Source organism: Carcharodon carcharias, chromosome 9, assembly GCF_017639515.1.
Source record: "Carcharodon carcharias isolate sCarCar2 chromosome 9, sCarCar2.pri, whole genome shotgun sequence".
Classification (NCBI taxonomy): domain Eukaryota; kingdom Metazoa; phylum Chordata; class Chondrichthyes; order Lamniformes; family Lamnidae; genus Carcharodon; species Carcharodon carcharias.
In genome coordinates this window covers 90,096,725-90,111,136 of record NC_054475.1, presented here as the reverse complement: position 1 = coordinate 90,111,136, position 14,412 = coordinate 90,096,725, and the positions used below count along the sequence as shown (strand labels likewise).

At 42.5% G+C, this 14,412-nt stretch overlaps 1 protein-coding gene across 7 annotated transcripts in view; it reads left to right on the top strand.

The window, feature by feature from the left end:
• taf1 (TAF1 RNA polymerase II, TATA box binding protein (TBP)-associated factor) overlaps positions 1-14,412 on the top strand; it is a 153,306-nt gene that overhangs the window by 58,594 nt on the left and 80,300 nt on the right. For all 7 annotated transcript variants that reach the window (XM_041195085.1, XM_041195088.1, XM_041195087.1 and 4 more), the window contains one exon: positions 11,091-11,264. In XM_041195085.1, coding sequence (XP_041051019.1) covers positions 11,091-11,264 — 174 coding nt within the window. The remainder of the gene's footprint in view (positions 1-11,090; positions 11,265-14,412) is intronic.

The window sequence follows — 14,412 nt, the reverse complement described above, 5'->3', positions numbered from 1 at the left end:
GCCAAGACCAAAATGTGTCAAGTGCTAGTCTGTCAGTTGCTATTTGCTAATACTGCACAATGACCCCATACTGAAATTCACTTACAACAGCTTGTAAATTGTTCTCCTGGGCCTGCAAGGCGTTTGGACTGACATTCAGCACCAGAAAGACCAGGGTTATGGGCCAGGACATAGAGACTCTCTCCCTCCCTCCCTCCCTACCCACCTACCTACCCACCCACCCACCTATCTACCTACCTACCTAGGCTGGCAATAGTTCTACACAACGTTGATTGACAATCACCTGCAACCTTTGTGGAAAAGTATTTATTCAATTTGTTCACACCTTACAATGGTCTGACCTTGTAAAAGGCTGGAGCTTTGCATTGAAAAATGCTCAGCACTCCATGATTTTGCACTCCTGTGTGGTGTAACTCCGGTCTGAGTAGTCAACATGGTCATATGACAAGCTTAGAAGGTTCCAGTAATCCGGAATTACCAGTGTGGAATTTCTGCTTATCATGGGCGTCATTCTATGAGATTTGCTGTTCTGCTGGCAGGATTGGTTGACTATTTTGACATAAATGGAATATTGTGCCATCTAAGTTTGACTCATCGCCATTTCATTGTAGTTATTGTTAGACAATGCCACCCTCCTTTGCAGTAATGGAGTGTGGACAGCTTATGCAAACCAAGAGAAACAGCTGAACAGCTTCTATCTCCATTGCCTCAGAAAAAAGTTGGGCATCTCCTGGTAAGACAAAGTGCCAAAAATGAAAATACACCAGTGTGTAGAGATCTCCAGCATGTTTGCCCTCTTGAACAGTGGTGACTCAGTTGACTGTGTCATGAACAATGAATGAATGACAGCCGCATTCTCAAAGATATGCTGTTTTGTGAGCTTGCTATCAGCATGAGATCAATAGGTTGCCCATGTCTACAATACAAGGATGTCTGCATGCAAGACCTCCGGTTGACTGGGATTAGGGTTCATACATGGGAAGCCCTTGCTGCAGACTGAAGTTTAAAATTTTTTTTACAGTATGTGGGTGTCGCTGGCTAGGCCACCATTTATTACCCATCCCTAATTGCCCTTCAGAAGGTGGTGGTGAGCTGCCTTCTTGAACCATTGCAGCTCCTGTGGTGTAGGTACACCTGCACTGCTCTTAGGGAAGGAGTTCCAGTGCCTGGAGATGAGCAGTCAGGAAGGCCATGGAAAAAAACAGGACTAAGGAAATTACCGCATAGTGGAAAAGAGAGCCCAGTAGAAGAAAAATCATCAGTCAGTCTTCAGCCAACAATATGTATTGGTGCTAGCTGTGGAATGGATTGTCACTCACGAATTGGCCTCTACTGTCGCAATAAATAATGTTCGATCCAGAATTGACATACACCCCGGATGCAGCCTGTTGTTTCCTGAGACAGATGGATGCCGACTAAGCAGAGTCTGACAGGAAGGGGAGGAAAAAAATTAAACTGTAATAGCACAGCAGTGAATAAGGTCAAATTAAAGGCACTTTATCTGAATGCAGGGAGCATTCATAACCAGGTAGATGAATTAATGGCACAAATAGAGAGAAATCGGTTTGATGTAAAGAATTAAAGCCATTACAGAGACTTGGTTGTATGTTGACCGTGGTTGGGAACTAAATATTCAAGGGCACTTGATGTTTTGAAAAAAAAAAATAAAATGGGAAAGGAAGGGAGTTGCCGTTACAACAAAGGAACAAAGGATCATGTAAGAACAGTGGAGATAAGAAATAACAAGGGCCGAAAAAGTGGATCTAGTTTTTAGGACCTTTACAGTAGCTGTGCTGTTGGACAGAGTATAATCAAGAAATAAGAGGAGTTTGTAACAAAAGGCAGTGCAATAATTGTGGAGGACCTTTAATCTTCATATAGACTAGACAAATCAAATCGGCAAAAGTAATTTTCAGGATGAGTTTATTGAATACATTTGGGACTATTTTCTAGAACGATATGGAATGGAACCAACCAGGGAAGAGGTTATTTTAGCTTTGTTTTGTGTAATGAGGCAGGGTTAATTAGTAACCTCATAGTAAAGGATTCTATAAAGGAGTGATCATAATATGATAGAATTTCAAATTGAATTTGAAAGTGATATACATCCATCTGAAGCTAGAGTGGTGAACATAAAACCAATTGGAAAGGTATGAGGGGTGAGATGGGAAATTAGATTAAAAGGTATGACAATTGATGAGCAACAACAAACCTTTAAAGAAACATTTAATAATTCTTGATGAGTCTAGATTCCTTTGAGAGATATAATTCCAAGGGAAAAGTGATCCAACTGTGACTAAAGAGGTTAAGGATACTATTAAAAGATTATAATGTTACCTTGTGCAGCAACCTTTCAGGTGGCACCTTACCGAATGCCTTTTGAAGATCTAGATATAAATAAGAACGTAAGAAATTGGAGGAGTGGGCCAAATGGCCCCGCAAGCTTTCTCTGTCGTTCAGTATAATGACAGCTGATCATTTGCCTCAACAAGAGCATACCCTGACAAGTGGAAGAGTTTTGGAAGCCAGCGAAGGGTGACTGAAAAATTGATCAAGAGTGGAAAAATGGAATATGAGTAAGCTAACAAGAAATATAAAAGCAAATTGTAAGAGTATATAAAAAAGAAGAGAATAGCGAAAGTAAATGTGCATCCCCTAGAGGCTGAGCCAGGAGAAATTGTAATGGGGAATAAGGAAATAGTAGAAACCTTAAACAAATATTTTGTATGTCTTCACGGTTGAAGGCACAAATTACATTCCAGAAATAGAGGATACCTAAGAGGTTAATAAGAGTGAAGGACTTAAGCTAATCTGTATTAGTAAAGGTTGTGAATGTAACACCACTGTTCAAATAAGGACGGCGAGAGATAACAGGGGACTGCCGTCACTGGTTGGGAAAATACTGGAATCTTATTTTTTAGGAAGTGGTAACAGGGCACCTTGAAAATCATAGTATGATCAGACAAAGTCAATATGGTTTTGAGGAAAGGGAGATCATGTTTGACAAATCTGTTAGAGCTTTTGAGGGTTTAACTAGTAGGGTTGGAGAAAAGGAAACCAGTAGATTATAAACACCTCAGGTTCTAGCACTCATCCTTGTGACATTTCACTGGTTGCAGTCTGTCAAGTTGAAAATTCCCTATCTATCTCTACTCTCGGTTTCCTGTTTGTTAACAATCCTCCGTTCATGCTAATCCACCAACTCCACGAGCCCTTATCTTGTGAATTAATTTTTTGTGTGGCAACTTTCTGAATATTTTTTTGAAATCAAAGTATAGATGTAGATGTAGTATACTTTGATTTCAAAAAAATATTCAGCAAGTTGCCACACAAAAAATTAATTCACAAGATAAGGGCTCGTGGAGTTGGTGGATTAGCATGAACGGAGGATTGTTAACAAACAGGAAACCGAGAGTAGAGATAGACAGGGAATTTTCAAGTTGACAGACTGCAACCAGTGAAATGTCACAAGGATGAGTGCTGGAACCTGAGGTGTTTATAATCTATGTTAATGACTTAGATGAAGCGGCCAGAAGTAATAGAATTGTGTTTGCTGATGATACAAAGCTAGGAATGTAAGCTATGAGGAATGCACAAAGAGACTGCAAAGATATATAGAGTGGTGGGAAAGTGGAATTGAGGCAAATGATCAGCTGTCATTATATTGAACGACAGAGAAAGCTTGAGGGGCCATTTGGCCCACTCCTCCTATTTCTTATGTTCTTAATAATATCTAGATCTTCAAAAGGCATTTGGTAAGGTGCCACCTGAAAGGTTGCTGCACAAGGTAAGGGCTCATAGGGTTGCGGGTAATATATCAACATGGATGGAGCATTGGGGTATGTATATGCTGATTGGTTACTGGTATTGGAGTGGATGCATGGGAAGTCCTTGTTGCTGACAGAAGTGCCTGGAGACAAGGAGTCAGGAAAGGTATGGAAAAAGTAGAAGAGGACAAAAGAAATAACCAGATGGCAGAAGAGAGCCTGACAGAGGGATAAAGCATCAGTTGACCTTGGACCACTGCTTTTTATCTGTGCCTTCTGTGTAAGGGAAGCCACTCACTGTCGGCTGCTACAGCCACAACAAACAATGTTCAGACCAGAAGTGACATATGGCCTGGGCGCAGTCCATTATTTCCTGAGATGGGCGCAGTCCATTGTTTCTTGAAATGGAAGGATGCCTACCACTACAACTGGGGATATATGTGCACAACTCATTGAAGGTTGCAAGGCAAGTTGAGAAAGTAGTTAATAAATCATATGGAATGCTGGACTTTATAATACAGCATAGAGTACAAAAATAAGGAAGGTATGAAGAAAGCAAATTACTGGTGATGCTGGAAATCTGAAATAAAAACAGAAAATGCTGGATTGGTTTCACTGATGAGGTACTCTCGTAATGAGGATTGTTAGGAGAAGTTGGGACTGTTGATCTTAGAAAAGGGAACGTTGAGAAGAAGTTTGATAGAGGCATTCAAAATCATGAGGTGTCTATACAGAGTGGATAGGGAGAAACTGTTCCAGTTGGCAGAAGGATCTTGAACCAGGGGGCATCAATTTAAGTTGAATGGCAAAAGAACTGAATGCGACATAAGGAACATTTTTTTTATGCAGTGAGCGGTTAGAATCTGGGATGGACTGCCTGAGAGTGTGGTGAGGCACATTCAATTATGGCTTTCAAAAGGGAATTTGATAAATTTATGGGGAGATGATGGCGCCTAGGTAATGTCACTGAACTAGCAATCCAGAGGCCTAGGCTAATGTTCTGGGGACACGGGTTCAAGTCCTACACAGCAGCTGGTAGAATTTCAAATCAGTTAAGAAATCTGGACTATAAAGCTATTCTCAGTAATGCTGACCACGACAACTATCATCGATTATTGTAAAAATCCATCTGGTTCACTAATGCCCTTTAGGGGAGGAAATCTGCCATCCTTAGCTGGCTTGGCCTACATGTGACTCCAGACCTCCGGAAGTGTGGTTGTGGCCTTCGAGATGACCTATCAAGCCACTCAGTTCAGGGGCAATTAGGGATGAGCAGCAAATTGATGTTTAGGGTTGAGGCCTTGCTAGTAACGCCCGCATGCCATGAAAGAATAAATCAAAAAAGAAATCTAAAGAGAAAATTTTTCAGGTTTATGGGGAAAAGGCAGTGGAGTGGGGCTGGCCGAGTTGCTTTTGTGGAGAGCTGGCACAGACACAATGGGCAAAATGGCCTCCTGTGTGGCAACCATTCTATGATTTTATGGTTAATGGTCTGAAAACAGAGTAGGAATAAATGGGTCATTTTCGGGTTGGGGGGCTGTTACTAGTGTGGTGTCGCAAGTATCAGTGCTAGGGCCTCAGCTATTTACCACATTGTCATAATGTCTTAGGTGAAGGGGTCAAGTGTAATGTATTGAAGTTAGATGGGAAAATAAACTATGAGGAGGGTACAGGCTGCAAAGGGTTATAGGTAGGTTCAGGTTGAAATCAACAAGGGTCACTGTGCAGAGGCTAAGGGAAGAGAGGTTAAAAGAAATCTCAGTAATGGTAAACACTGATAAAGTTGTGAAGTATGAACATCTCTCTAAAGCAAATTGCTATGTGTTTGAAAAGTAAGAATATGGAGTGATATGAGAGAAAAGCTGAAAAATTAGAGTAGATAGTTCTAGTTGAACTAGCATTGACATGGGTTTTATGGACTAAATGGCCTCCTTTTGTGCTGTAATTTCTATGATTTCTATTTTCCCAAGATCAAGATTTTGTAGAAGATCAGCTTAAGGAGAATCTTCAAATGAGCTCACCGCTTGCCACAAAGGAAGAAAGTGGTATTATTGTTTATCCAACAAACAAGATATCTGGGTAATAGAGGGACTTTATATGGAGAAGTAAAACAGTTGAAGAGAGGGAGAAAACTGATAAGGCACTGGGACAGGTTAGTTTCCACTCAACAAGAATAATACTGTGCATTTATATAGCACCTATAACATAGAAAAAAGCGCCAAGATATTTCTTGGAAGCATAATCAAAAAGGAGTGAATGCTGAGCCAAAGAAGGAGATGCTATGAATGGTGACTGAAGCTTGGTCAAAGAGGCTGGTTTTAAGGAGGGACTTCAAGGAAGACAGGGAGGTGAATAGGTAAAGGGGCATTGGCAGGCAATTCCAGAGCAGGGGACCTAGGCAACTGATGGGCATATCTGCCAATTGTAGGGAGCTGAAGAAAGGACTCAAGTTGTAGGAAGTGGGGAGTTCCAGGGTGGGGGATGAGAGTTTGGTTGTTGGGATGGAGAAGGTTACTGTGATATGGAGGAACTTGAGCACAAAAAGTTGAGAGAAGTGATTAAGGTGGGCATCATTTACAAACAGTAGGAAGCTGACCAAATGCCTGAGGATGATGTTGCCAAAGGACAGCTGTAGATGAGGAAGAGGTAGAGGTCAAGGATGGATCCTTTGGAGTTCTCCAGAGGTAATGATGCTGTGACAGGTGGAAATCTGATTGTAAAGATTCAGATAGTAAGTTATGGGAATGATGTGCACAGATGTTGGAGTTTACCACACTTTCAAGGCCCTTGGAGAAGAAAGAGACATCAGAGATGAGGTGTCAGTTTGCAAGGACAGAATGGTCCGGAGGGGAATGTGGCAAAGACAAAAGCCAAATGGATGGTCTTAATCTTGGTAACAAAGAACTCCATGAGTACTTTGCACATGTTACTGGTAAGGGTGGAGGGGATGGGGAAGAATGGATAAGGAGAAAGATGTTAGTGCTGAAAACAGCTGGATGTTATCTTTATTCCAGACGATCCTTGAGTACTAGAGAACTTCAGCAGAAGAGAGTGAAACCTGATATTGCTTTATATGGTCCAGTTAGATCTGGTGATGGATGGTCAAACCAGTTGTGCACCAAATGCACTCAGATTTTTTCTCCATAGATTTGAAGGGGCAAATGCCGAGATCATGGTGGGAGGAAAGTTTTATTTTAGACAAGTGGATTAAAGATGGAGATAAGAGAATGTTTGTGCAGATTAATGCTTGCAAAAGCTCTGTAACCAGTATGGTCCAAAGGCTAAGTATTTGGGACATTGAAAGGGGCAGATTTAAGTAAATTAGAGAACATTTTTCCAGGGTGCATGGAGGGGGTGATGGTGTTGGAAGTGAGTAGGGTAATTTGAGTGGTAAGAGATATGCGGAAGTGGCCAGAGATGGCCTTGCCTGTGTTGAAGACCCAGGGAGTAGAAATGCTACGTGAAATGACAAGGTTGAGGAGTTGGCTGTGAATAAGGGTGGGAGAGTTTGTATGTAAAGAGAAGTTTAGGGAGCACAGGTGAGCAATGAGTTCAGGAGAGATCAAGAGGAACTGAGATGAAGATTGAAATACTAAGAATGAGAAGTTGCTTAGCATAGAAGTGGAGAGAGGCTATCCTCATTTCATCCTTTATTTCCAGAAATATCGCTATGATAATGGAAGTAAAGGATGAAGCAAGGCTCTTGGTGAGAAATATTTATTAGCTGCTTGAAAAGTGAGGTAAATACCTGAAGACTGTTATATGTCTCGTATGGTATTAGCCTTTCAAAAAGAACAGATATTCATTGACACCAAAATAGAAAATGCTGGGAAAACTCAGCAGGTCCAGCAGCTTCTGTGTAGAGAGAAGCAGAGTTAATGTTTTGAGCCCGTAAGACTCTTCAGAGCTAAAGAGCAGTAGAATTGTGATGGATTTTATACTGCTTAAGAAGGGGTGGAGCAAGATCAAAGGTCAGGGATGGGTGGGAGCTAAGGAGAGATTTACAAAAAATGTCATGGACACTGTAGTTGTGGTAAGGATAAAGGAGGTGCTGATAGTGGCAAAATGTGTTAACAGCAGAACAAGGGTAAGCACTCTGTGAAAGCACAACATAGAAACAAGTGACAGATGGCCCTATTGCAAGGTGGGGGGGGGTGGTGGTGGTGGTGGCAGGTGGTTGGGGAAGGATTTTAAAAAATAAATGAATAAATAAATAAAAATTAAAATAAAAAATAATTGGATTGAAAAAGGAGTAGAGATGGAGGAGAGTGTTCATGGTCTGAAGTTATTGAACTGAATGTTAAGTCTGGGGAAGGCTATAAAGTGCCTAATTGGAATATGAGGAGCCACTCCTCCAGTTTGCATTGGGCTTCACTGGAACGTTACAGCAGGCCAAGGACAGACATGTGAGCATGATAGCAGAATGGTGTGTTGAAGTGGCAAGCGACAGGAAGTCTGGGTCAGACTGAGCGAAGGTATTCCAAAAAACAGTCACCTGACCTGCACTTAGTCTCCCCAATGTAGAGGAGACTGCATTGAGAACAGCAAATGTGGTAGACCAAATTATAGGAGGTGCAAGTGAAGTGCTGCTTCATCTGAAAGGAGTGTTTGGGGCCTTGGATGGTGAGGAGGTAAGAGGGCAGGTGTTGCACCCGCTGCGATTGCATGGGAAGGTGCCATGGGAAGGGGGTGAGGAGTTGGGGGTGATGGAGGAGTGGATCATGGTGTCACGGAGGGAACGGTCTCTATAGAATGCTGACAGAGGATGTGAGGGGAAGATGTGTTTGGTGGTGGCATCATGCTGGAGTTGGTGGAAATGGCAGAGGATGATCATTTGAATGCAGAGGCTGATGGGGTGAAAAGTGAGGACAAGGGGAACCCTATCATGGTCATGGGAGAGAGAGGAAGGCGTGAGGGCAGAGGTATGGGAGATGGGTCGGACATGATTGAGGGTCCTCTTGACCACAGTTGGTGGGTAGCCTTTGATTAAGGAAAAAAGAAACATAACAGAAGTACAGTTTTGGAAGGTGGTATCAACTGAACAGATGCAATGGAGGCGGAGGAACTGAGAGAATGGGATTGAGTCTTTACAGGAAGCAGGGTGTGAGGAGTTGTCGTCGAGATAGCTGTAGGAGCCAGTGGACTTGTAATGAATATTGGTAGACAGTCTATCACCAGAAATGGAGACAGAGAGATCAAGGAAGGGATGGGAAGTGTTGGCGATGGACCATTTGAAGGTGATAGGGGGTGAAAAGTGGAAGCAAAATTGATAAATTTTTCCTTGTCCAGATGAGGGCATCAGTGTATCAAAAGAAGAGTTATGGGAGGGGGCCTGAGTAGGACTGGAACGAGGCATGTTCCACATTGCCCACAAAAAGACAGGCATAACTGGGGCCCATATGAGTACCCATTGCCATACCTTTTATATGGAGGAAGTGAGACAAGTTAAAGGAGAAATTGTTCAGTGAGAGATCAAGTTCAGCGGAGAAGCATGGTGGTGGATGGGGATTATCTGAGCCTCTGTTCAAGGAAGAAGTGGAGAGACCCCCGACCATCTTGTTGGGGGATGGAGATGTAGAGGGATTGGATGTCCCTGGTGAAGGGGAGGTGGTTAGGGCCAGGAAACTGGAAATTTTTGATATGATGTAAGGCAACAGTGGAATTGCGAATGTAGGTAGGAGAGATTGGACAAGGGGCAAGAGAATGGAGTCAAGATAGGAAGTGATGCGTTCCGTGGGGCAGGAACAGGCTGACACGGTGGGTCTACCGGGACAGTCCTGTTTGTGGATTTTGGCAAGGAGGTAGAAGTGTGCTGTGCGGGTTGGGAGACTGAAATTGGAAGCTGTGGAGGGAAGATCTCCAGAGGGTGCGAGGTCAAGGACAGTTCTGGAAACAATGGTTTGATGTTCAGTTGGGGGGGGGGTGGTCATGGTCCGGGGGAAGGTAAGAAGAAGGGTCGGAGAGTTGGCGCTCAACCTTCTCAAGGTAGAGGTCAGTATGCCAAACAACAACAGCACCACCCTTGTTGGCAGGTTTGATAACAAAGTCAGGGTTGGCCCTGAGAGAACGGAGTGCAGCAAGTTAAGAAGGAGACAGGTTGGAGTAGATGAGGGGAGCAGAGAAATTAAGATGGCCAATGTCATGCCAACGATTCTCAATGAAAAGATCAAGAGCAAGTAAGAGGCCAGAGGGAGTGGTCCAGGTCGAGGGAGAATACTGGAGGCGGTGAAGGGATCTGCTAAACTGGGGGAGGACTCATCCACTCCCCACGGCACCTTTCCATGCAAGCACAGAAGGTGCAACATTCCCTTTTACTTCCTCCTTCCTCACCGTCCACCCCCTTTAATTTGGTCTACTGTTTTCGCTGCTCCCAATGCGGTCTCCTCTATGCGGTCTCCTAAATGCAGACTGGGTGACTGCTTTGTGGAACACCTTTGCTCAGTCCACAAGCATGACCCAGACCTTCCTGTTGCTTGCCATTTCAACTCACCATTCTGCTCTCATGCCCACATGTCTGACCTTGGCCTGCTGCAATGTCCCTGTGAAGCCCAACGCAAACTGGAGGAGCAGCACCTCATCTTCCAATTAGGCACTTCACAGCCTTCTGGACTTAACATTCAGTTCAACAACCAGACCATGAGCGTACTCCTCCATCTCTACTCCTTTGTCAATCTAATTTTTAAAAAAAATGATTCTTATTTATTTACATTTGCATTATTTATTTAGTTATTCATATATTTTTGAAACCCATTTTCCCCAACAACCCCTCCTCCCACCCTCCACCATCACAGGGCCATCCGTCACTTATTTCTGTTGTTCTTTCACAAAGTGGTCATCCTTGTTCTGCTATTAACACATTCTGCCACTATCAACACCTTCTTTAGTCCTTACCATTACATTTAACACTTCCTTTGTCTTGCCTCCATGGCATCTTTGTCAATCTCTCCTTAGCTGCTACCTATTCCATACCTTCTATCTTGCTTCACCTGCTCCATCCCCTCTTAAATGGTATTAAATCCATCACATTTCTACTTCTCTTTAGCTCTGAAGAAGAGTCATTTGAACGTGAACCGTTAACTCATCAGGTCTGGCAGCATCTATGGAGAGAGAAGCAGAGTTTTTCCGGCATTTTCAGTTTTTATTTCAGATTTTCAGCATCTGCAGTATTTTTGCTTTTATTACAGATTTGCGTTGATGATTGATATCTTTCAAATCTAGTTTGTTTATAAGTCAAGCTCTTATCAATGAGCATTGTATATGGTGTATAACATCAGATTGTGCTTATTTCTGGTAACTTGGTCTAAATTGTGGTTTTTGTTGCAGCACTCTATTCCTGCTGTGGAACTGCGGCAGCCATTTTTCCCAACTCATATGGGCCCAATGAAACTCCGGCAATCCCACCGGCCAACACTGAAGAAGTATTCTTTTGGAGCTTTGTCACAACCAGGACCTCATTCTGTATACCCACTGCTGAAACATATCAAAAAAAAAGCCAAGGTAAAAATCTTATTCAGTCATGAATAATGTATGTATTGTTCTTGTAAATCGGATATTCTCAATCATTTTGGTTCTGAGGTCCCCCTCCCATGTTATAACAATTCCATGGACCCCGTGTATCATAGCACAAGTATTTTTTCTGCGTAAAAAATAACTGTAAAAATTTAACAAAGAGCTGATGTAGGCATGTTGGACCAATTGACCTCTTCCTGTGCTCAATGATTCTATGAAAGGTGATCCAACACTTTTGTACTGTCTGAGTACGAATGGTATCAGCCTTCAAACAATTCTCTTGGAAGAAAGACCTGTTCAGTACTTCATGTAACAGTTTCATGAATCCATTTATGAAGAGCAGGAATGTGATTTTGGCAGAAATGTGTAGAAATCCCAATCCCGGCCTACGATATATTTCCTTAAAATAGAAATCTGTGACTCAGAAACAGAATATTAGCGTTGTTTAGTGCTAGTTCAGTAATATTCCTCATGCCAGGCTCCAAAATCTCCAGCAACTAGCTGGAACTAGCTCTGAACAGCTAACTTTATTTTTCAATGGGATTTATTTCCAAATTTTATATAATTTATGCAAAAATTTGATGAACTCTGGCATGTTCACATACACATTGTGGCAGATCACTTCATCCTCCTCAGAGGCATTTAGCTATATTTGTAATCTATAAGTTTCAAATTCCTAAAATTCACAGATTTATCTTGCATATCGTTAGAAACAAAAGGTTTTGTTGATATGTTTCTGAATAGTTGCATTAATTTACTGAACATTTGGCAAGCAAATGTCTAACTCAAGTGTCAAGAAAATGTTAGAGAAATATTAGAAAAGGCTGAAATGAGAAATAGAGATGAGAGTTACACCACTGTCTTGGCAACTTGGACAAAGAACATGAGGGACGAGTAGCTGAACCTGCCAAGTTCAATGAGAAGGAAGGAGTCAACATCAGTAAACAAGATTTCAAATAGGGTGATGATATCAACAGATTATCCAAAATTTGAATGATGGAGAAGATCTTGTTTGCAAGACTAAAGAATTTGATAGGGTAGTCTAGAGTGGGCTATTATAGGAGGCCCATCAGGAGGCCTGAAGTGAAGAGCTGACTGGGTTAAATTTGAAGAGCTTTACTTCTGGAGTGGATGGGATGGGCTTTATGCTGGTACTTGGGGTTAGGAGTTATTGTTATTGCACCGAGAAAACCATTGGTGGGTACTGTGGTAGACACGGCAGAAAACACCTACATTGGCTCATCCAGCAGGTACCTTAGCCTGGGTTAGCAGCAGAAACTGAATGGGTTTGAAGACTGAGGAATATAGCACAAAATGTTGGGGGAATGTGAGAGTGCCTGCCTGATGTTAATATGGCAATCACCTTGTTAAAAGCAATTGCTAGTTAAACATGATGGGCATTGATTATCCTATCTAAATAGAATAAAAAGATGCAACTGGAACACTTTGTCTGGAGGCTATTTGGAGGTTAGTAGCGCTGAGGGGTTGTCTTAAAAATAAACCAGCTTGAACCAAAAGATCATCCTGGATTAATTCTTCCACCACAACCTCTTATTGTGAGTGACACCTGAAACCAGAAGAGAAAGGAAAAGATAAGAGACAGAGTGGAACCACAAAAAGATGTGTAGGGGAACTTGAATACCAAACCGTAATCAGTGCATGTGTACAAATGAACACAGAGAAACCACCTTAATTCACATCAGGGGTTCTCAACAGGGGGTCCACAGAAGGTTTCAAGAGGATTTCACACTCACTTTCTATTACTTTATATTCAATGGCTTCGGCGGGTACTGATTATCGCTCCAACAACTCATCGACACCAACACCCATCTAGGACCCTCCACCCCTGCCTGTCCCTCCGTCCCCACCCCATCTTCCAATCCCAGCCCCGGCCGTGTATTCACTATACCCCCTGACCTTCCCCTCTCTGCCGCTGAACGTTCAGTGCTCAGCAAAGGACTTAGTTTCATACCCTTACGCCCTCATCTCAATGAATTTCGGGCTCGGCACAATGCTGAACTCTTCTTCCGCCGTCTTCGTCTCCGTGCTCACTTCTTTGGGCAGGAGTCCTCTCCCTGTTCAACAGGATCCTTTTACCCACCTCCAATATTCTCTCTCCACCTGGACCCCTCCCTCTGGATTCTTATCTTCTCTTGATCTTTTCATTGAGAACTGTTGGCGCGACATTAGTCATCTCAATTTCTCTGCTCCTCTCACCCATTCTAATCTGTCTCTCCCTGAACTTACTGCACTCCGTTCTCTCAGGTCCAACCCCAACATTGTCATCAAACCCGCTGACAAGGGTGGTGCTATTGTTGTCTGGCGCACTGACTTCTACCTCGCAGAGGCTGAGCGTCAACTAGCAGACACTTCCTCCTACCTCTCCCTGAACCATGACCCCACCACTGAACATCAAGCCATTGTTTCCAGGACAACTCTTTTCTTCTCCGCCGATGCTGCCAGACCTGCTGAGTTTTTCTAGGTAATTCTGTTTTTGTTTTGGATTTCTAGCATCCGCAGTTTTTTGTTTTTAACTGATTATCTTTCTGTGAACAGACGAATTTAGGAGATTTACAATCCTATCAAGGCCAAAGCCCTTAGGCTGATGTTTAATATGTCTTTATAGATGAGATGTTTGTGTAGAGACAGCCTGCTGCCCAAGTGATTGAAGGATAGGGTATTGCTGGTCCAGCGCCTCCTTTGCCTTTCAGCATCTCATGATGCTGAGAGACAGATTTTGGGGAGCCTACTCTTGTAGCTGGCTTATTAAATAAATTCCTGAATATATTTGAGTGATGTAAAGAGAATCACCAAACGTCTTTCTCTGACACATGCAGCATTGTTTGTTTTTGTGTGCTTTTGCAACAAATTTTATTTCTACATACTATTGCTGAAAAAAGAGATATGCTATCAAAGCAAAGTAAGGGAAAATCAGACCAATCAAAACGGTTATGTCAAATTAAATAGATGAGCTAAGGCACAGTGGGTGAAGTTTTATGTTGATGAATGTAGTTAATGCATAAAATTTCTCCTGTATTGCCTCATGGAAATAACTGCCTGGTCCATAATGAGTGGACCGGGGTTTTCTCAGAATGGAAATGAATAGATTTTTATTGCAAGATCTGTTGAGGAATAG